This window comes from Carcharhinus amblyrhynchos, unplaced genomic scaffold (genome assembly GCF_965287045.1).
Source record: "Carcharhinus amblyrhynchos unplaced genomic scaffold, sCarAmb.v2.hapA scaffold_841, whole genome shotgun sequence".
Lineage (NCBI taxonomy): Eukaryota > Metazoa > Chordata > Chondrichthyes > Carcharhiniformes > Carcharhinidae > Carcharhinus > Carcharhinus amblyrhynchos.
In genome coordinates this window covers 35,589-55,595 of record NW_027650581.1, presented here as the reverse complement: position 1 = coordinate 55,595, position 20,007 = coordinate 35,589, and the positions used below count along the sequence as shown (strand labels likewise).

The 20,007-nt window shown below is 47.2% G+C and overlaps 1 protein-coding gene across 1 annotated transcript in view; it reads right to left on the bottom strand.

Moving 5' to 3' along the window:
* Nucleotides 1-411: 411 nt before the first annotated feature.
* The window catches only part of LOC145340205 (histone-lysine N-methyltransferase EZH2-like), a gene marked incomplete at both ends in the record, with an annotated part of 55,122 nt that continues 35,526 nt past the window's right edge, over nucleotides 412-20,007 (bottom strand). The window contains 7 exons of the mRNA XM_080184634.1: nucleotides 412-496; nucleotides 2,919-2,999; nucleotides 4,799-4,880; nucleotides 10,510-10,605; nucleotides 11,413-11,591; nucleotides 13,499-13,624; nucleotides 14,263-14,303. Coding sequence (XP_080040760.1) covers nucleotides 412-496; nucleotides 2,919-2,999; nucleotides 4,799-4,880; nucleotides 10,510-10,605; nucleotides 11,413-11,591; nucleotides 13,499-13,624; nucleotides 14,263-14,303 — 690 coding nt within the window. The remainder of the gene's footprint in view (nucleotides 497-2,918; nucleotides 3,000-4,798; nucleotides 4,881-10,509; nucleotides 10,606-11,412; nucleotides 11,592-13,498; nucleotides 13,625-14,262; nucleotides 14,304-20,007) is intronic.

Here is a 20,007-nt window from a genome sequence, read left to right as displayed (position 1 = left end):
GGAACTGATCCATTCAGATCAGCCATGATCTTATTGAATGGCGGGGCAGGCTCGAAGGGCCTCCTGCTCCTATTTCTTATGTTCTTATGGATATCAATAAATGGAATCATAGAATCCCTACAATGCAGAAGGAGGCCATTCAGCCCATCAAGTCTGCACTGATGCTTAACCAGGCTTAACCTGTAACCCCACAAACCTACTCCACCAAATTCCCTCACCTGCACATCTTTGGATCGTAGGAGAAAACCCACGCAGACACGGAGAGAATGTGCAAATTCCACACAGACAGTGACCCAAGGCCAGAATTAAACCCGGCTTCCTGGTGCTGTGCTAACCGCTGTGTCATCATGCTGCTGACAAACTGTGAAATTCTCATTCGATGGTCTATGAAGATTTAATTTGAGGTTTTACCTGTAGTCAAAGAATAATTCCTCGCCGGTCTGGATCATTCTCTTTGCAAAGATACCGATTCGATGATCACCATTCACCATGACAACTAGAGAACATGAAAACATTGAACATTACAGCACAGTACAGGCCCTTCGACCCTCGATGTTGCACCGACCTGTGAAACCAATCTAAAGCCCATCTAACCTACACTATTCCAATATCATCCGTATGTTTATCCAATGACCATTTAAATGCCCTTAATGTTGGCGAATCCACAACTGTTGCAGGCAGGGCATTCCATGCTCTTACTACTCTGAGTAAAGAACCTACCTCTGACATCTGTCCTATTTCTATCACCCCTCAATTTAAAGCTATGTCCCCTCGTGCTAGCCATCTCCATTTGAGAGCCTTTTTCCTCACTGTCCACTGTATCCAATCCTCTGATCATCATATGCCTCTATTACGACACCTCTTAACCGTCTTCTCTCTAACGAAAACAGCCTCAAGTCCCTCAGCCTTTCCTCATAAGACCTTCCCACCATACCAGGCAACATCCTGGTAAACCTCCTCTGCACCCTTTCCAATGCTTCCACATCTTTCTTATAATGCAGCAACCAGAACTGTACGCAATACTCCAAGTGCAGCTGCACCAGAGTTTTGTACAGTTGCAACATGACCTCATGGCTCCGAAACTCAAACCCTCTACCAATAAAAGCTAACACACCGTACGCCTTCTTAACAACCTTATCAACCTGGGTGCCAAGTTTCAGGGATCTATGCACATGTACACCGAGATCTTTCTGCTCATCCACATTACCAAGTAACTTAACATTAGCCCAATACTCTGTATTCCTGTTACTCATTCCAAAGTGAATCACTTCACACTTTTCCGCATTAAACTCCATTTGCCACCTCTCAGCCCAGCTCTGCAGCTTATCTATGTCCCTCTGTAATCTGCAACATCCTTCCACACTGTCCACACCTCCACCGACTTTAGTGTCATCTGCAAATTTACTAACCTATCCTTAGAGTATAAGAGCTAGCGTTAGAGTATAAAAGCTGGCATCTAATGCTACAGTTGTACAGAACGTTGGTTAGACCGCATTTGGAGTATTGCGTCCAGTTCTGGTCACCTTACTACTGAAAGGACGTGGAGGCCCTGGAGAGAGTGCAGAGGAGGTTTACCAGGATGCTGCCTGGTATGGAAGGACTGGGTTATGAGGAAAGATTGGGTAAACTGGGGCTCTTTTCCTTAGAAAGACGGAGATTAAGGGGGGATCTGATAGCGGTGTATAAGATAATGAAGGGTATAGATAAACAGTGGCAGGCTTTTTCCTAGATTGGAGACAAATATCACGAGGGGTCACGAGCTAAGGGTGAGGGGGGAGAGGTATAATATGGATACTAGAGGGAGGTTTTTCACACAGAGGGTCGTGGGGGTATGGAATGCACTACCAAGTAAGGTGGTGGAGGCAGGCATGCTGGACTTGTTTAAGGTTTACTTAGATAGACACATGAGTGAGACAGGGATGGAGGGTTATAGCAGACGGTTTTAAAAAGGGTCACAGCCGCGGATTGTTACTGGAAATCTAATGCTACATGTGTTGGTGTTTTGTCTCTTTTACTCCGCAGGTGTGTCGGTCCACCTTGTTGTCTAACGAGGGGTATGCACACGGTGGGTCGTGCGTGGGCTGCTCTTGGAGGTTTCGAGAGTAGCCCAGTTCTTCACGTCGTTGTGTGTGCTTAAAACTGGACCAGCAGATGGGCACCACAACAGCTCAGTGACTATCACTGTTTGCTGTGCAGATACATGGATCTGGGCCTGTGTCTGTGGGAGTTTGCGCATTCTCCCTGTGGTTGCTCTGGTTTCCTCCCACACCCCAAAGATGTGCTCTTAGGCTGATTGGTGTACCAAATTGTCCCTAAATTATTCTCCCCTTAATCTGGTTTCCAATGGGGATACCGTACGCATACACACGGGTCAAGATAGGTGTAGGAAAATGCTTTGTTAAGATGGCAGCGCGGGCTCATTGGGCCAAAGGGCCTGTTTCCCGTGCTGGGTTGTTCTTTGTTCTACACCCTCATCCAGGTAATTTATAAAAATGACAAACAGCAGTGGTCCCAAAACAGATCCTTGCGGTACACCACTAGTAACTGAACTCCAAGTTGAATATTTCCCATCAACCACCCCCTCTGTCTCTTACAGCTAGCCAATTCCTGATCCAAACTGCTAAATCACCCTCAATCCCATGCCTCCATATCTTCTGCAATAGCTTAACTGTGGGGAACTTTATCAAACACTTTACTGAAATCCATATACACCACATCAACTGCTTTATCCTCATCCACCTCTTTGGTCACCTTCTCAAAGAACTCAATAAGGTTTGTAAGGCATGAGCTACCTTTCACAAAACCGTGTTGACTATCCCTAATCAAATTATTCCTTTCTAGATGATTATAAATCTGATCTCATATAATCACACTTTGATCCTTACCTCTCCCAGTACCAAGACGGTCTGGATTCTTACCTTTAGCATAGCAGTTGGGATTGACGGAGTGATTCGCAAAACGAATTTTGTTTCCTTTACGCGTTGCATCAACAACAAAATCTACAAAACAGGAATAAAAGCTTCAATGAGCAGAATCCCAGTTACCCCACCCCTTCCTCCCAGACTCCAATTTAGATAATGAGAGGTGATCTCATTGAAACATATAAGTTTCCTCTCAGGGGAATCTGGAATTAAGGAAGATGAGGGTCTCCCATTGTGACAGCAGTGAGGAATATTTTCTCTCAGAGGGTAGCTGGTATTCTCTGCCAAAGACAGCAGTGGAAGCTGAGTTAGGATTAAGGTCAGAGTATGTTTAAGGCCGAATTGGTCAGATTTTGATCTACTAGAGTCAAAGATTATGTGAGACAGGTAGGAAAGTAGAAATAAAATCACAATCAGATCAGCAGAGATCTTATTGAATGATAATAGTAAGAAATCTCACAACACTACGCTAAAGTCCAGATTTATTTAGAATCACAAGCTTTCGGAGCGCTGCTCCTTCATTATTGAATGATAAACCAGATTTGGGAGAGGGTGAAATGACCCACTCCTGCTCCTATTACTGATGACCTTTGAATCTCTCCCCAACCTCTCTCCAGTCTCCACATTGACCCTCCAAAGAGAACAATCTAATTGTGAAAGATCCAGATAAACTCCTCATTGCAGGACATCTTTTTTTAAAATTCACTCATGGGACGTGGGCATCGCTGACTGGGCTGCTATTTACTGCCCATCTCTAATTGTCCTTGAACCAAGCGACTTGTTCAGAAGAATGCGATAGCGCTGGGAAGAGTGCAGAGGAGATTTACCAGGATGGAGCTGGACTGCAGAGTATTATTCATGAAGAGAGATTTTCCTTGGGTCAGGGGAAATGGGGGGTGGGGGGCGGTGATTAGGATTGAAAAGTATACAATTATGAGGGGCAAAGATAGACAACAAGAAACCTTTCCCCTTGGTGGTGGGAGCAAAGATGTAAAATAAGTGACAGGAGTTTTGAGGAATGTGAGGAAAAACCTTTTCCCCAAAGGGTATTGGGAGTCTGGAACTCACTGCCTGAAAGGGTGGTGAAACAGAGATGCTCATAGAGTAGCACGGTGGCACAGCGGTTAGCGGCACAGCCTCACACCGCCAGGGACCTAGGTTCGATTCCCAGCTTGGGTCACTGTCCGCGTGGAGTCTGCACGTTCTCCCCATGTCTGCGTGGGTTTCCTCCAGGTGCTCCAGTTTCCTCTGAGTCCAAAGATGTGCTGGTTAGGTGCACTGACCCGAACAGGCGCCAGAGTGTGGCGACTAGGGGAATTTCACAGTAACTTTATTGCAGTGTTAATGCAAGCCTTACTTGTGACACTAATAAATAAACTTTAACATTAACATTTAAGAAGGTAGACAAAGCGACAGGCCAACTGCTAAGCTGGCTGGTTTGTCTCTGACCGGCAAAAGCCCAATGGGCTGAAGGGCCTTTTTGTGCTTTAGACCTCTATAAGATTATGACATTACTGGGGGTCTGGAGTCACACGTAGGGCAGGCCAGGAAAAGATGGCAGACTTAGTGAACCAGGTCAGTTTGACAACATCTGAAAACGGTTTTTTGGTCATGATTAGAATTTTAATTCCAGACATTTTAAATTTCACCACCTGCTGTGGTGGGATTTCAACCCAGATCTCTGGGGAATTACCGTGGGCCTCAGGATCACTAGCCCAGTGACATCTCACTGGGAATCTATTGCAAGGTCCGAGCCAGGGCTACATAATCCTGCAGTGAGTATCGTAACTCTCCAACTCCCTGACAGCCAGCAGTGAGTAATATCTCCAGCATCACCTCAATCAGAAAGTGAAACAGTAACTGCTGCGAGTGCTGACCATTGTTTAGATTGAAGAGAAAGCTGGACATGTATTTATCGTAAACTTTCCCACGCCGGTCAGCTTCATCCTGAGATATTATCTGCAAGAAAAAGATTAACCATTAGTGACTGCACCTTGTTTACTTCCCACAGCCTAGCCCAGTGTGGCCCAGCGAGATTGCAACTGGCCCAGTGCAGCCCCGACTCTGCCCCCAACCCTATCCCTAACCCCCAACCCAGCCATATCCCTGAGCCGATCCGGTCCCCGACCCGGCCCCCGGCTCTGCCCCAACCTGCAACTGGGCAGATTTAAAGAATTTTCCAGATCGGAGGCTACAGACCAACAGCAAAAGAGTATTACATCATGCTGCAGAAGATTTGGTTCCGCAAGCCCCACCATCCAATCCATTATAGTTTAACTCCACTTTCCTAACGCTTCACTCTCAGCACAATGAAAAATCTGTGGAACTTGGCCTTGGACATGTTCAATGTGCCGGCACCAACGCTCTGTGGGAAGGTTCACTATCTTACTGCACCAAAGAACAAAGGTTCAGATGGCTGTATTGCTGTCTGGTGCCAGGGTTTGGGACATCTGCTCTGGGCTGGGCTGGACAGGAGCTTGCAGTGGAAGGGGGAGGACACAGTTGTTGCGGTCCATGTTAGTACCAGGGTCAGAGGCAGCACAAGGACAGAGGTTCTGATAGTCAGTATGGGGAGCCAGTGCCAAACCAAGAAGCAGAAGCAAATTGGCACTGGGAAAATAAGATCGAAGAGATGAATGCACAGGGCAGAGGTGGATTCTAGTTTGTGGGGCGTCAGTACCAGGAAAGAGGGTGCTGCCACAGTGGGACAATCTCCTAGCAACACCTCCTCCGCAATCACCTCAACACTGGTGCCCCACAAGACTGTGTCCTCAGCCCCCTACTATCCTTTTACACCTCTGACCGTGTGGCCAAATTTCCCTCCAATTCATTTTCAATTTTGTTGATGACAACACTGCAGTGGGACGGATCTCAAACAAGATGGAGCACAGGAATGAGAGAGAGAATCTGAAGTGGTGCAGCAACAGTAATCTCTCCCTCAACGTCAGTAAAACAAAAGAGATTGTCATCGACTGCAGGAAGCATAAAGGAGAACATGCCCCTGTCTACATCAACAGGGACGAAGTAAAAAGGGTCGAGAGCTTCAAGTTTCTAGGTGTCCAGTTCACCAACAACTTGCCCTGACACTATAGTTAAGAAAGCCCACCAACGCATCTACTAAGGAAACTTGGCATGTCTGCTACAACTCTCGCCAACTTTTATAGATGCACCATAGAAAACATTCTTTTTGGTTGTATCACAGCTAGTATGACCCCTGTTCTGTCTAAGACTGCAGAAATTATAAAGGGTCATGAACGAAGCCCAGTCCATCATGCAAATCAGCCTCCTATCCATTGATTCTGTCTACACTTCCCGCTGCCTCAGAAAAGCAGTCAGCAAAATCAAGAACCCCATGTATCCTGGACATTCTCTTTGCCACTTTTTTCCGTCGGGAAAAAGAAACAAAAGTCTGAGGACACTTACCAACTGATTCAAGAACAGCTTCTTCCCTGCTGCCAGACTTTTGAATGGATCTACCATTAAATTAATCTTTCTCTACACCCTAGTTATGACTGTAACATTACAATTCTGCACTCTCCTTTCCATCTCTATGAATGGTATGCTTTGTCTGTGTAGTGCACAAGAAACAATACTTCTCACAGCATACTAATACATGTGACACTAATAAATCAAATTAAATCAAAACCTTAATTCAAAAAGGGAGCGAGGTAGAATGCAGGAACATACTGGCCCTAGTTGGTCTAACATCTGTCATAGGGGAAATGCTAAAAGCCATTTATAAAGACATTACAGCACGGCACTTAGAATAATTCAAAGTAATAAGGCAGAGTCAACATGGTTTTGTGAAAGGGAAATCATAATTAACCAATTTATTGGAGTTCTTTGACGGTGTCACATGTGCTGTGGATGTAGAGGGACTGTGTACTGTATTTATATTTCCAGAAAACATTTGATAAGGAACCACATCAAAGCTCATGATGTAGAGTAACATATTGACACAGACAGAAGATTAACTGGCTAACAGGAATAGAGATTCGGTGTAAATGAGTTTCTTTCTGGTTCGTGGATGTAATGAGTGGTGTATCACAGGATTCAATGTTGGGACATCAACTGTTTACAACTTATATAAATGACTTAGATAAAGGGACTGGGATGGTTGCTAAATTTGCCAATGACAGGAAGAGAGGCAGGCAAGTAAATTCTGAAGAGGACATAAGGAAACTACAGAATACAGAGAAGTTAGGAGAGTGAACAAAGATCTGAGAAGTGGTGTAAAATGTTGGAAAAGAACTTGTCCATTTTGGCAACGATAATAAAAAAGAGAAAAAGGAAGTATTTTTGAAGTGTTATTGTTTATTGCGAATGGAATTGAATGCAAGCAAAGGGAGGTTACATTTCAGTTGCAGACAGCATTGGTAAGGCCTTGTCTGGAGTTGTGTGTCAATTATTGGTCTCCTTATTTAAGGAAGGATATAAATGTGTTGGGAGATTTGCTGGAATAACAACTGGAATGGGGTTTGGGGGGGGTTTAGAACATAGAACATTACAGCGCAGTACAGGCCCTTCGGCCCTCGATGTTGCACCGTCCAGTGGAACCAGTCTAATGACCCTCTAATCTAAACTATTCCAATGTTATCCATATGCCTATCCACTGACCATTTGAATGCCCTTAAAGTTGGCGAGTCCACAACTGCTGCAGGCAGGGCATTCCACGCCCTTACTACCCTCTGAGTAAAGAACCTACCTCTGACATCCGTCCTATAATTACCACCCCTTAATTTAAAGCTATGTCCCCTTGTGTTAGCCATCACCATCCGAGGTAAAAGGCTCTCACTGTCCACCCTATCCAATCCTTCGATCATCTTGTATGCCTCAATCAGGTCACCTCGTAACCTTCTTCTCTCCAATGAAAATAACCTCAAGTCCCTCAGCCTTTCCTCGTAAGACCTTCCCACCATACCAGACAACATCCTGGTAAACCTCCTCTGCACCCTTTCCAATGCCTCCACATCTTTCTTATAATGCGGCGACCAGAACGGTACGCAATACTCCAAGCGCAGCCGCACCAGAGTTTTGTACAGTTGTAACATGACCTCACGGCTCCGAAATTCAATTCCTCTACCAATAAAAGCTAACACACCGTACGCCTTCTTAACAACCTTATCAACCTGGGTGCCAACTTTCAGGGAGCTATGCACACGTATCCCGAGATCTCTCTGCTCGTCAACACTACTAAGAGTCCTTCCATTAGCCCTATATTCTGTACTCCTGTTATTCTTACCAAAGTGAATCACCTCACACTTTTCTGTATTAAACTCCATTTGCCACCTCTCAGCCCAGCTCTGTAGCTTATCTATGTCCCTCTGCAAACTGTAACATCCATCCTCACTGTCTACAACTCCTCCGACTTTGGTGTCGTCAGCAAATTTACTAATCCATCCTTCTACACCCTCATCTAGGTCATTTATAAAAATAACAAACAGCAGTGGCCCCAAAACAGATCCCTGAGGTACACCACTTGTAACTGAACTCCAGGTTGAATATTTCCCATCAACCACCACCCTCTGTCTTCTATCAGCTCGCCAATTCCTGATCCAAACTGCTAAATCATCCTCAATCCCATGCATCTGTATTTTCTGCAGTAGCCTACCATGGGGAACCTTATCAAACGCTTTACTAAAATCCATATACACCACGTCAACTGCCTTACCCTTATCCACCTCTTTGGTCACCTTTTCCAAAAACTCAGTAAGGTTTGTGAGGCACGACCTACCCTTCACAAAACCGTGTTGACTATCCCTAATCAATTTATTTCCCTCTAGATGATTATATATCCTATCCCTTATAATTCTTTCCAAAACTTTGCCCACAACAGAAGTGAGGCTCACCGGTCTATAATTCCCAGGATGGTCTCTACTCCCCTTCTTGAACAAGGGGACAACATTTGCTATCCTCCAGTCTTCCGGCACTATACCTGAAGCCAATGACAACATGAAGATCAAAGCCAAAGGCTCTGCAATCTCCTCCCTAGCCTCCCAGGGAATCCTAGGGTAAATCCCATCTGGCCCAGGGGACTTATCTGTTTTCACACTCTCACCGCCTCCTATGTACCTCAATCCCATCTAGTCTACTACCTGGTTTCGCAGTATTCTCCTCGACTACATTGACTTTTTCCTGTGTGAATACTGACGAAAAATACTCATTCAGTGCCTCTCCTATCTCTTCAGGCTCCAAGCACAACTTCCCACTGCTGTCTCTGACTGGCCCTAATCTTGCCCTAACCAATCTTTTATTCTTGACATACCTGTAGAAAGCTTTAGGATTTTCCTTGATCTTATCCGCCAAAGTCTTCTCATGTCCTCTTCTAGCTCTTCTTAACTCTCTCTTTAGCTCCTTCTTGGCTAATTTATAACTCTCCAGTGCCCTAACTGAGCCTTCACGTCTCATCTTTACATAAGCCTCCTTCTTCCTCTTCACCAGAGATTCAACTTCCTTAGTACACCACAGTTCCCTCGCTCAACCACTTTCTCCCTGCCTGACAGGTACATATTTATCAAGGACTCGCAGTAGCTGCTCCTTGAATAAGCTCCACATTTCAGATGTTCCCAGCCCCTGCAATTTCCTACTCCACCCTATGTATCCTAAATTTCATCTAATATCCTCATAATTACCTTTCCCCCAGCTATAACTTCTGCCCTTCGGTATATGCCTATCCCTTTCCATCACTAAGGTAAATGTAACCGAATTGTGGTCACTATCACCAAAGTGTTCACCTACCTCCAAGTCTAACACCTGGTCTGGTTCATTACCCAGTACCAAATCCAATGTAGCCTCACCTCTTGTTGGCCTATCTACATACTGTGTCAGGAAACCTTCCTGCACACATTGGACAAAAACTGACCCCTCTAACGTGCTTGAACTATAGCTTTTCCAATCGATATTTGTAAAGTTAAAATCCCCCATAACAACTACCCTGTTACTTTCGCACCTATCCAGGATCATCTTTGCAATCCTTTCCTCTACATCTCTGGAACTTTTTGGACGCCTATAAAAAACTCCCAACAGGGTGATCTCTCCTTTCCTGTTTCTAATCTCAGCCCATACTACCTCAATAGACAGGTCCACATCAAACGTCCTTTCTGCCACCGTAATACTGTCCTTGACTAACAATGCCACGCCTCCCCCTCTTCTACCACCTTCTCTGCTCTGACTGAAACATCTGAACCCCGGAACCTGCAACAACCATTCCTGTCCCTGCTCTATCCATGTCTCTGAAATGGCCACAACATCGAAGTCCCAGGCATCAATCCAGGCTGCAAGTTCGTCCACCTTATTGCGTATGCTCCTCGCATTAAAGTATACACACTTCAAACCACCCTCCCGCCTGCCAATACACTGCTGTGACCCCCCTTTGTCTCATGATAACAGGCTGGACATTTGCTGTTTGTTTCTGCTGGAGTTTAGGACAGTAAGAGTGACTGATTCTCATCCTTTGTCAAATTTCTCCAAAGTCTCACCCTCCTGCTCCCTATAACCTCTCCCAGTAAACCCTTCCTACTAGATCTACAAAGACTCTGACTCTGGCCACATGGGAACTATCACCTTTGTTCCAACGATCATAACCAACCTCTCCACAATATTCCGAGATGAATTCATTTTTCTGCACGGAATCCTTGATGAAAGTTCCCCAACCGGCCACATCCGATGGAGCAAGTAACAGGTGCTGGGAAGGAAACAGAAATAAGTGAGAATCCCATAGATTTGTGATATAGACTGTGATAAACCCAAATCCAGGGGTGGTCAGGCAAGAGAGTCCCAGCAGCTGGACAGCATTGCAAATGAACCCTTCTGACCAGTGTACCTCCCCCCACCACCAACTCCACACCTGGGAACGGATCCCCAATTGGCAATGACCTCCCTCACAATCCACACTGGCCACCAGGAGAAACATTCGTTCTGAGGGGAAACTGGCTGCTGTCCTCTGCTCCCGCTCCTCCAACAATAAACCACCTGCCCGTGTCCTGCTGTCCTCTGCTCCCGCTCCTCCAACAATAAACCGCCTGCCCATGTCCTGCTGTCCTCTGCTCCCGCTCCTCCAACAATAAACCGCCTGCCCATGTCCTGCTGTCCTCTGCTCCCGCTCCTCCAACAATAAACCACCTGCCCATGTCCTGCTGTCCTCTGCTCCCGCTCCTCCAACAATAAACCACCTGCCCATGTCCTGCTGTCCTCTGCTCCCGCTCCTCCAACAATAAACCACCTGCCCATGTCCTGCTGTCCTCTGCTCCCGCTCCTCCAACAATAAACCGCCTGCCCGTGTCCTGCTGTCCTCTGCTCCCGCTCCTCCAACAATAAACCGCCTGCCCGTGTCCTGCTGCATTATGGGCTGGACTTTCAGGCAGCTGATTAATTTCAGGGCTCCAGGTACAGGGAGACCCCGGCTACAGGGAGACCCCAATACATGGGGCCCAACTAGTGGTCACCACGCTCATTTTGTGGTATTGGTGGCATTTAAGCAGTTTGACAGCACCTTCTTGAGGCCACGCTGGATGCTGCAGTTCTTGCAGGAGACGTTCTTGCTGTCCCAGTGATCAGCTGCCCCACAGGTCTGGCACAAATCGGGATCACACTCACGTACAGCCAAGTAACAGGGACATTGCTTCGTGTTGCACTGAGTTTTACAACGGCAACCAGGAAAACGATTCTGACCTAAGATAAAAACACATGGAGTTACATCACAGAATGGCAGAGCAGTCCCGAGGGGCTGAATGGCCTCCTGTTCCTGTTTCAAATATTCAACAGGAATTTTTCCTAAACTCTGTTGCTGAATGTATCCAGTCTGTCTCTGCTACAACTCATACGAATGACATTAGATTTAAAGCCTGCAATGCTGGTTAACAGACTGTGATTATTCTAACACTCAGGCCTGTCTCCAGCTGATTCTCCTTCAGCCTCAGGCCTACTGCCCAGTCAGTGCCAGCTTCAAATTCCAGTCTCCACAAGGCCTGTGCCAACTGAATAATCAGTTATCTGTATTTTTCTCTTTTTTGGATGCTGATTGTGCCAGTTTCAGATTTAAGCTGTATTTACAGTCAAGCACCACCTGAGCCAAACACTGAACCCTGTTAGAAACCCTCCCATAGATTCCATTTAGCTCAAAACCTCACCCCCCCAACCCACACATCCACCTTCCCCCCCACCCCCAACCCACAGCACACCCCCGCCCATCCCCACCACCCCCAACCCACAGCACACCCACCCATCTCCACCACCACAACCCACAGCACCCCCGCCCATCCCCACTACCCCCAACCCACAGCACACCCACCCATCTCCACCACCACAACCCACAGCACCCTCTCTCCCGCAACCCTCCCCACCCCTACATCCCCCAATTCACAGCACCCCCATCAAGCCCATGGCTGATCTACACCAGTCTCAGCTCCTTTACTGTGCCTTTTTCCATAGCCCTCTATTCCTCGATCAAATATTTATCCACCTCCACTTTAAATACCTCTATTGATCCAGCCTCTATCACTCTTTGGGACAGAGAATTCTGGAGATTCACCACTCTTTACAAGAAGGAATTGCAATGCACCTCAGTTTTAAATAACCAGTCCTTTATCTTGTAGCAATGTTCTGTTGTTTGAGACTGTCCCACTGGTGAAAACATCTCACTGCCTACCCAATCAAGCTTCTTAAAGATCTTATGTGTTTGAATAAGCTCACGCCTCACTCTTCTAAACCCCAAGGAATACACACACAGACTATTTAGTCTCTCTTGATAGGATAACCCTCTCATCCCAGGAATTAGCCTGGTGAATCTCCTTTTGACTGCCTCCAATGTTACTATATCCTTTTCAGGTAAGGTGACCAAAAACTGTAAGCAGTATTCCAGGTGAGGCCTCACTAATACTCTGTACAATTGCGACAAAACCTCCCTATTTTTAAACCCAAAATACCTTTGCAATAAAGAGCAAAATGCCATTTACCTTTCAAACTACTTGTTGGACTTGCTTGCTAGCTTTCTGTGACTCGTGCACTAGAACACCTAGATCCCTCTGTACTTCACTCACCTGCAGTTTCTCTCCATTTAGATAATCTGCCTTTTGATTCCTCCTATCAATGTGTATGAACTCACAGTTCCCCACATTAAATTCCACTTGCCAGGTTTTCACTCAGTCACCCAATCTATATCCTGTGGCAGAATGACAATATCCTCATCATTACCACCTATCTTCTTACCAACGACAAATCTGGAAACCTCACAATCTGCTCCTTCTCTCAGGTCATTAATGTAAATAGTGAATGACTGTGGGCCAAAGACCAATCCCATAGTCCTCCCTCACCCTACAACCCCTCCACTTGACTCCAATGGTCACATCCCCTCTGCACCCCACCCCAGCTCCCCTGGGTGTTGGATCCCCACCTTTCCCCCCCCCACCGAGTGTTGGATCCCCCCCCTGCTCCCCCGAGTGTTGGATCCCCCCCCCCGCTCCCCCGAGTGTTGGATCCCCCCCCCTCCGCCCCCCCCCCCCGCTCCTCTGAGTGTTGGATCCCCCCCCCGCCCCGCTCCGCTCCCCCCGGGTGTTGGACCCCCCCCGGGTGTAACTCACACTCAGGGCTGCACTGACAGAATTTTTCACAGAAATTCTGGGCGGTGACACAGGGACAGGTGATGTCACAGGTGCGTTCGGGGTGGTCACATGGTTGATAATTGTAAACCTGATTGGATGAATTATCTGAAACAGAAGGAAGTGCAAAAAGTTTAAAAAAACACATGAACTTGAGTGACCCCCTCCCCCCCCCCAGCTCACCCCCTCCCCCCCCCCCCCAGCTCACCCCCTCCCCCCCCCCCCCAGCTCACACCCTCCCCAGCCCCCCCCACCCCCCGGCTCACCCCCCCCCCCCCACCCCCCGGCTCACACCCCCACCACCCCCCCGGCTCACCCCCTCCCCACCCCCCGGCTCACCCCCTCCCCACCCCCCGGCTCACACCCCCACCACCCCCCGGCTCACACCCTCCCCACCCCCCGGCTCACACCCTCCCCCCCCAAGCTCACACCCTCCCCACCCCCCAGCTCACACCCTCCCCACCCCCCAGCTCACACCCTCCCCCCCTCAGCTCACACCCTCCCCACCCCCAGCTCACACCCTCCCCACCCCCCGCTCACACCCTCCCCACCCCCCAGCTCACACCCTCCCCCCCCCAGCTCACACCCCCACCACCATCCCCACAACCTCCTCCAAACCTCCACCCCACAGAACAAGCACAAAGTCAGAAGTCACACACAGAGGGAAAGGGGTCAGAGCTCACAACAAATGACAGACTGAGATGAGGGTTATTGTGGATTATTTTAGTCAGTTTGGAGATACTCACCTTTCTTCAGCTGCATCCTCCTGCAATGTGCTGCCCACAGTCTGTAATCGAGAAGCAGATTTAAACAGCTGCAATGTTTATAAATTAGAATTTAGGAAGTGAAATACAGAACTGGTCACTGTCTCACTGGTCTGGTATCTGACAGCCTGGGGTAGTGGGCAGTGACCCACTATAACATCCACGATGCTGATTAGAAGCCAGTGTTGTGTGTACACAACATTGTGGCTTTTTATTCAACAGCAGAAAGGATTGAAACTCTCGTCACATCATCCAGAAATGTCTGCAGTGCCTGATTCCCAACGATGTGATTATATTTGAACCGGAGGCGTCATCCCGAGCTAGCAAGACCGTGCCGATAAACAGCCAGCTCCTCCATATTCACCTGACACAAGATAGAAGGAATAAGGAGCAGGAGTAAAACACACAGGCTGCTGAATCTACTCTGCTCCAATCACTAAGCTTCAATGTAACCTGACCATGAACCCCAACATTCCTTCATTCAAAAATCTGTCTATCCCAGCCTTAAATATATTCAATGATAGAGCATCCACAGCTCTCCATACTAGAGAATTCCAAACATTCACAACCCATGAGACCATAAGATATAGGAGCAGAATTTGGCCATTCGGCCCATTGAGTCTCACCATCCAATCACGGCTGGTAAGTTTGATAAAGGCGTCTCATAAAAAGTTGCTACAGAAGGTTAGGGTGCACGGAGTTGGAGGTAAGGTTAGAGGATTGGCTGTCTAATAGGAAGCAGAGAGCTGGAATCAATGAGTGTTATTCTGATTGGCGGTTGGTGACTAGTGGAGTGCCGCAGGGATCGGTGCCAGGGTCTCAACTGTTTACCATTTATATAGATGATCTGGAGGAGGGGGCTGAGTGTAGGCTGACGAAATTTGCTGATGACACGAAGATGAGTGGAAAAGCAAATTGCGTGGAGGGTGTGGAAAGTCTGCAGAGGGATCTGGATAGGCTGAGTGAGTGGGCGAGGATCTGGCAGATGGAGTATAATGTTAGCAAGTGTGAGGTTATCCACGTTGGCAGAAATAATAGGAGGAGGGATTATTATTTAAAAGGTGAAAAGCTGCAGCATGCTACGGTGCAGAGGGACCTGGGAGTCCTTGTGCATGAGTCGCAAAAACCCAGTCTGCAGGTGCAGCAGGTGATCAAGAAGGTGAATGGGATGTTGGCCTTTATAGCGAGGGAGATAGAATATAAAAGCAGGGAGGTCTTGCTGCAACTGTACAGGGTACTGGTGAGGCCGCAGCTGGAGTACTGTGTGCAGTTTTGGTCGCCGCACTTGCGGAAGGATATATTGGCCTTGGAGGGAGTGCAGAGGAGGTGCACTAGGCTGATACCGGAGATGAGGGGGGTTGGACTATAGAGACTAAATAGACTGGGTCTGTACTCGTTGGGAGTTTAAAGGATGAGTGGGGATCTTATAGAGACGTATAAGATAACGAAGGGGATGGATAGGGTAGAGGTAGAGAGATTCTTCCCGCTCAGAAAGGATAGCAGGACTAGAGGGCACAGCCTCAAGACAAGGGGGGTGCAGTTTAGATCAGAGTTGAGGAGGAACTTCTTCACTCAAAGGGTGGTGAATCTCTGGAATTCTCTGCCTGTTGAAGTGGTGGAGGCTACCTCGCTGAATATATTTAAGTCACGGGTAGATAGGTTTCTGATAGACAAGGGAATTAAGGGTTATGGGGAGAAGGCGGGAAAGTGGAACTGATCCACTTCAGATCAGCCATGATTTTATTGAATGGCGGGGAGGCTCGAAGGGCTAGATGGCCTACTCCTGCTCCTATTTCTTATGTTCTTAAGTTTCTCAACCCTATAAAATACAAGATGGCGTCACAGTGACTTCTTACAAGCTGTGCCCAGCATACCTTCTAATTCTGTTTTACTCCATCCTTCCAAAACTTAATTCTAACTCTTTTAAGCTCTCTAACAGTGCTTTAATGCAATGTCTTACAGATTTGGCGCTGTCACACTTTTGAATGGACTTACCTTGCATTAACACTACATTCTGCACTCTCTCGTTTCCTTCTCTATGAACAGTATGCTCTGTCTGTATAGTGCACGCGAAACAATACTTCTCACTGCATGTTAATACACATGACAATAATAAATCAAATCAAACCAAATCCTGCCTTCCCCCCCTAACCTTTGATCCCCTTACCAATCAAGAACCTATCCATCTCTGTCTTTAATATCCTCTGACTTGGCTGCCACAGTCCTCTGTGGCAATGAATTCCACAGAATCACCACTCTCTGGCCCTGAAGTTGTGTCCTCGGATCCTAGTCTCGCCTACAAATAGAAACATCTTCAGGGGCAGCACGGTGGTTAGCACTGTTGCCTCACAGCACCAGGTACTGCGGTTTGATTTCTGGCTTAGTTCACTGTCTGTGCACATTCTCCCCGTGTCTGTGTGGGTTTCCTCCCACAATCTGAAAGACTGGTGCTGGTTAAGTGCAATGGCCATACTAAATTTTCACTCAGTGTATCCAAACAGGCACCGGAATGGTGACTAGGGGATTTTTACAGTAACTTCATTGCAGTGTTAATGTAAGCCTGCTTGTGACACTCATAAATAAACTTTAAAAAATCTTTCTAAACTCCAACCCTTGGATGGAGACATTTCTCCTCATAGAATCCTACAGTGCAGAAGCAGGCCATTCGGCCTATATAGTCTGCACTGGCCATAATCCCACACAGACCCTATCCCCCTAACCGCAAGCATTTACCCTAGCTAGTCCTCTTGACATTAAGGAGCAATTTAGTATGGCCAATCCACCTAACCCACATATCTTTGGACTGTGGGAGGAAACCAGAGCACCTGAGGAAACCCACACAGACATGGGGAGAATGTGCAGACTCCACACAGACAGTGATCCAAGTTGGGAATCGAACTGGGTCCCTGGTGCTGTGAGGCAGTGGTGCTAACCCACTGTGCCACCGGGCCGCCCCATCTCAGTCCTAAATGATTGGTCCTTTTCCCTGAAATTGTGCTCCTGTTTTAGATTCCCCGACCAGGGAACCAATCAGAAACAATTCTTTTAGCAGAAGCAACTTACTGTGAATGTTGAAATCTGGAAAAAAAATCAGAGCATGCAGGAAAATCTCAGCAGGTCTGACAGTGCTGGTGGAGAGAGAACAGAGCCAAGGCTTCGAGATTTTGGGTCATCCAACGATCCTCTTGGGGAGAGTGATCATTGTATGGTGGAGTTTCTGGTGCAGATGGAGGAGGAGAAAGTGGGTTCCCAGACACACGTACTTTGTTTGAATAGAGGGGGGTATGGTAGGATGAGAGAAGAATTGGCGAATGTGGACTGGGGGAGCGCGTTGGAGGGAGGGTCTGCTGAGGAGCAGTGGAGGATCTTTAAGGAGATCTTTCTTGGTGCTCAGCAGAAATTTATTCCGATGGTCAAAAAGGACCGTAGGAGGAGAGGTAATAAGCTGTGGATAACGAAGGAGGTGAAGGAAAGTGTTAAATTAAAAGCGGAGGCATTTAGAGTAGCTAAGAGCAGTGGGCGAGAAGAGGATTGGGAAAGGTTTAAATGTCAACAAAGATTGACAAAGAAGTTGATAAAGAAGGGTAGGAGAAGCTATGAAGCTGGGCTAGCGCTTAATATAAAAAAGGATAGCAAGAGTTTTTATAAATATATAAAAAGGAAGAGGCTGGCTAGGGTAAATGTTGGTCCTTTAGAGGATGAGAAAGGGGACCTAGTGGTAGGGGATGGGGATATGGCTAAGGTATTGAATAACTTTTTTGTTTCTGTCTTCACGGAGGAGGATGTGAATAATTTGCCGGGTGTTAGTGATGGAAAGGTGGTAGGACTGGAGGGTCTTAATGACATTGCTGTTACTAGAGAGGCGGTGCTCGACAGACTGGAGGGGCTGATTGTGGACAAGTCCCCAGGACCGGATGGAATGCATCCGAGGGTTCTGAAAGAAATGGCGGAGGTTATAGTGGATGCCTTGGTGGTTATTTTCCAGACGTCGCTGGATTCCGGGGAAGTGCCGGAGGATTGGAAAACGGCTAATGTTACGCCGTTGTTTAAGAACGGTGCCAGGCAGAAGGCAGGGAATTATAGGCTGGTTAGTTTAACGTCTGTGGTAGGTAAAATGTTAGAATCTGTCATTAAGGAGGAAATTGCGAGGCATCTTGAAGGGAACTGCTTGATAGAGCAGACGCAGCACGGTTTCATTAAAGGGAAGTCGTGTCTGACAAATTTACTGGAGTTCTATGAGGATGTGTCTAGGGCGGTGGATAGAGGAGAGCCGGTGGATGTGGTCTTTCTGGATTTTCAGAAGGCGTTTGACAAAGTACCTCACAAGAGGCTATTGCAGAAGGTCGAGGGACATGGAGTTGGGGGTAGGGTGTTAGCGTGGATAGAGGATTGGTTGTCAAATAGGAGGCAGAGAGTGGGGGTCAACGGGTGCTATTCGGATTGGCGGATGGTGACTAGTGGAGTGCCCCAGGGGTCGGTGCTGGGGCCTCAGCTTTTTACCATTTATATAGATGATCTGGAGGAGGGAACCGAGTGTAGGGTGTCGAAATTTGCTGATGACACCAAGATTGGGGGAACGGCAAATTGTGCGGAGGGTGTGGAGAATCTACAGAAGGATCTAGATAGGCTGGGCGAATGGGCCAGGAAATGGCAAATGGAATTTAATGTTTGCAAGTGTGAGGTGGTCCACTTTGGTAGGAAGAATGGTAGGAAGGATTATTATTTACGTGGCGAAAAACTGCAGCAGGCGACGGTGCAGAGGGACCTTGGGGTCCTTGTGCATGAGTCGCAAAAACCCAGCTTGCAGGTGCAGCAGGTGGTCAGGAAGGCGAATGGGATGCTGGCCTTCATAGCGAGGGGGATTGAATATAAAAGTAGGGAGGTCTTGCTGCAGCTGTATAGGGCATTGGTGAGGCCGCAGCTGGAGTACTGTGTGCAGTTTTGGGCGCCGCACCTGCGCAACGATATTTTGGCCTTGGAGGGAGTGCAGAGGAGGTTTACTAGGCTGATACCAGAGTTGAGGGGGTTGAGCTATGAGGAGAGGCTGAATAAACTAGGCTTGTACTCGTTAGAGTTTAGAAGAATGAGGGGAGATCTCATTGAGATGTATAAGATGATGAATGGGATGGATAGGATAGAGGTGGAGAGACTCTTCCCGCTCAAAAAAGACAGTAGGACTAGGGGGCACAGCCTCAAGATAAAGGGGGGGGCGGTTTAGAACGGAGTTGAGGAGGAACTTCTTCACTCAAAGGGTGGTGAATCTCTGGAATTCTCTGCCCGTTGAAGTGGTGGAGGCTGCCTTGCTAAATATTTTTAAGACGCGGGTTGATGGGTTTTTGATAAGAGAGGGGATTAAGGGTTATGGGGAGAGGGCGGGAAAGTGGAACTGAGCCACGACAGATCAGCCATGATCTTATTGAATGGCGGGGCAGGCTCAAAGGGCTAGATGGCCTACTCCTGCTCCTATTTCTTATGTTCTTATGTTCTAGATTTGAAACCTTGGCTCTATTCTCTCTCCACAGACACTATCAGACCTGATGAGATTTTTCAGCATTTTCTGTTTATGTTTCTATCCTTTAAAACCCTTTCTGAATCTTGTTTGTTTGAATGAGATCACCTGTCATTCTTCCAAAATTCAGACAGTTTAGATCAAATCTACTTCCTTACTATCACACAAATGAATAATATGGGTATATGAATTTCAGTGCCAGTGTGATGCTAGGTATA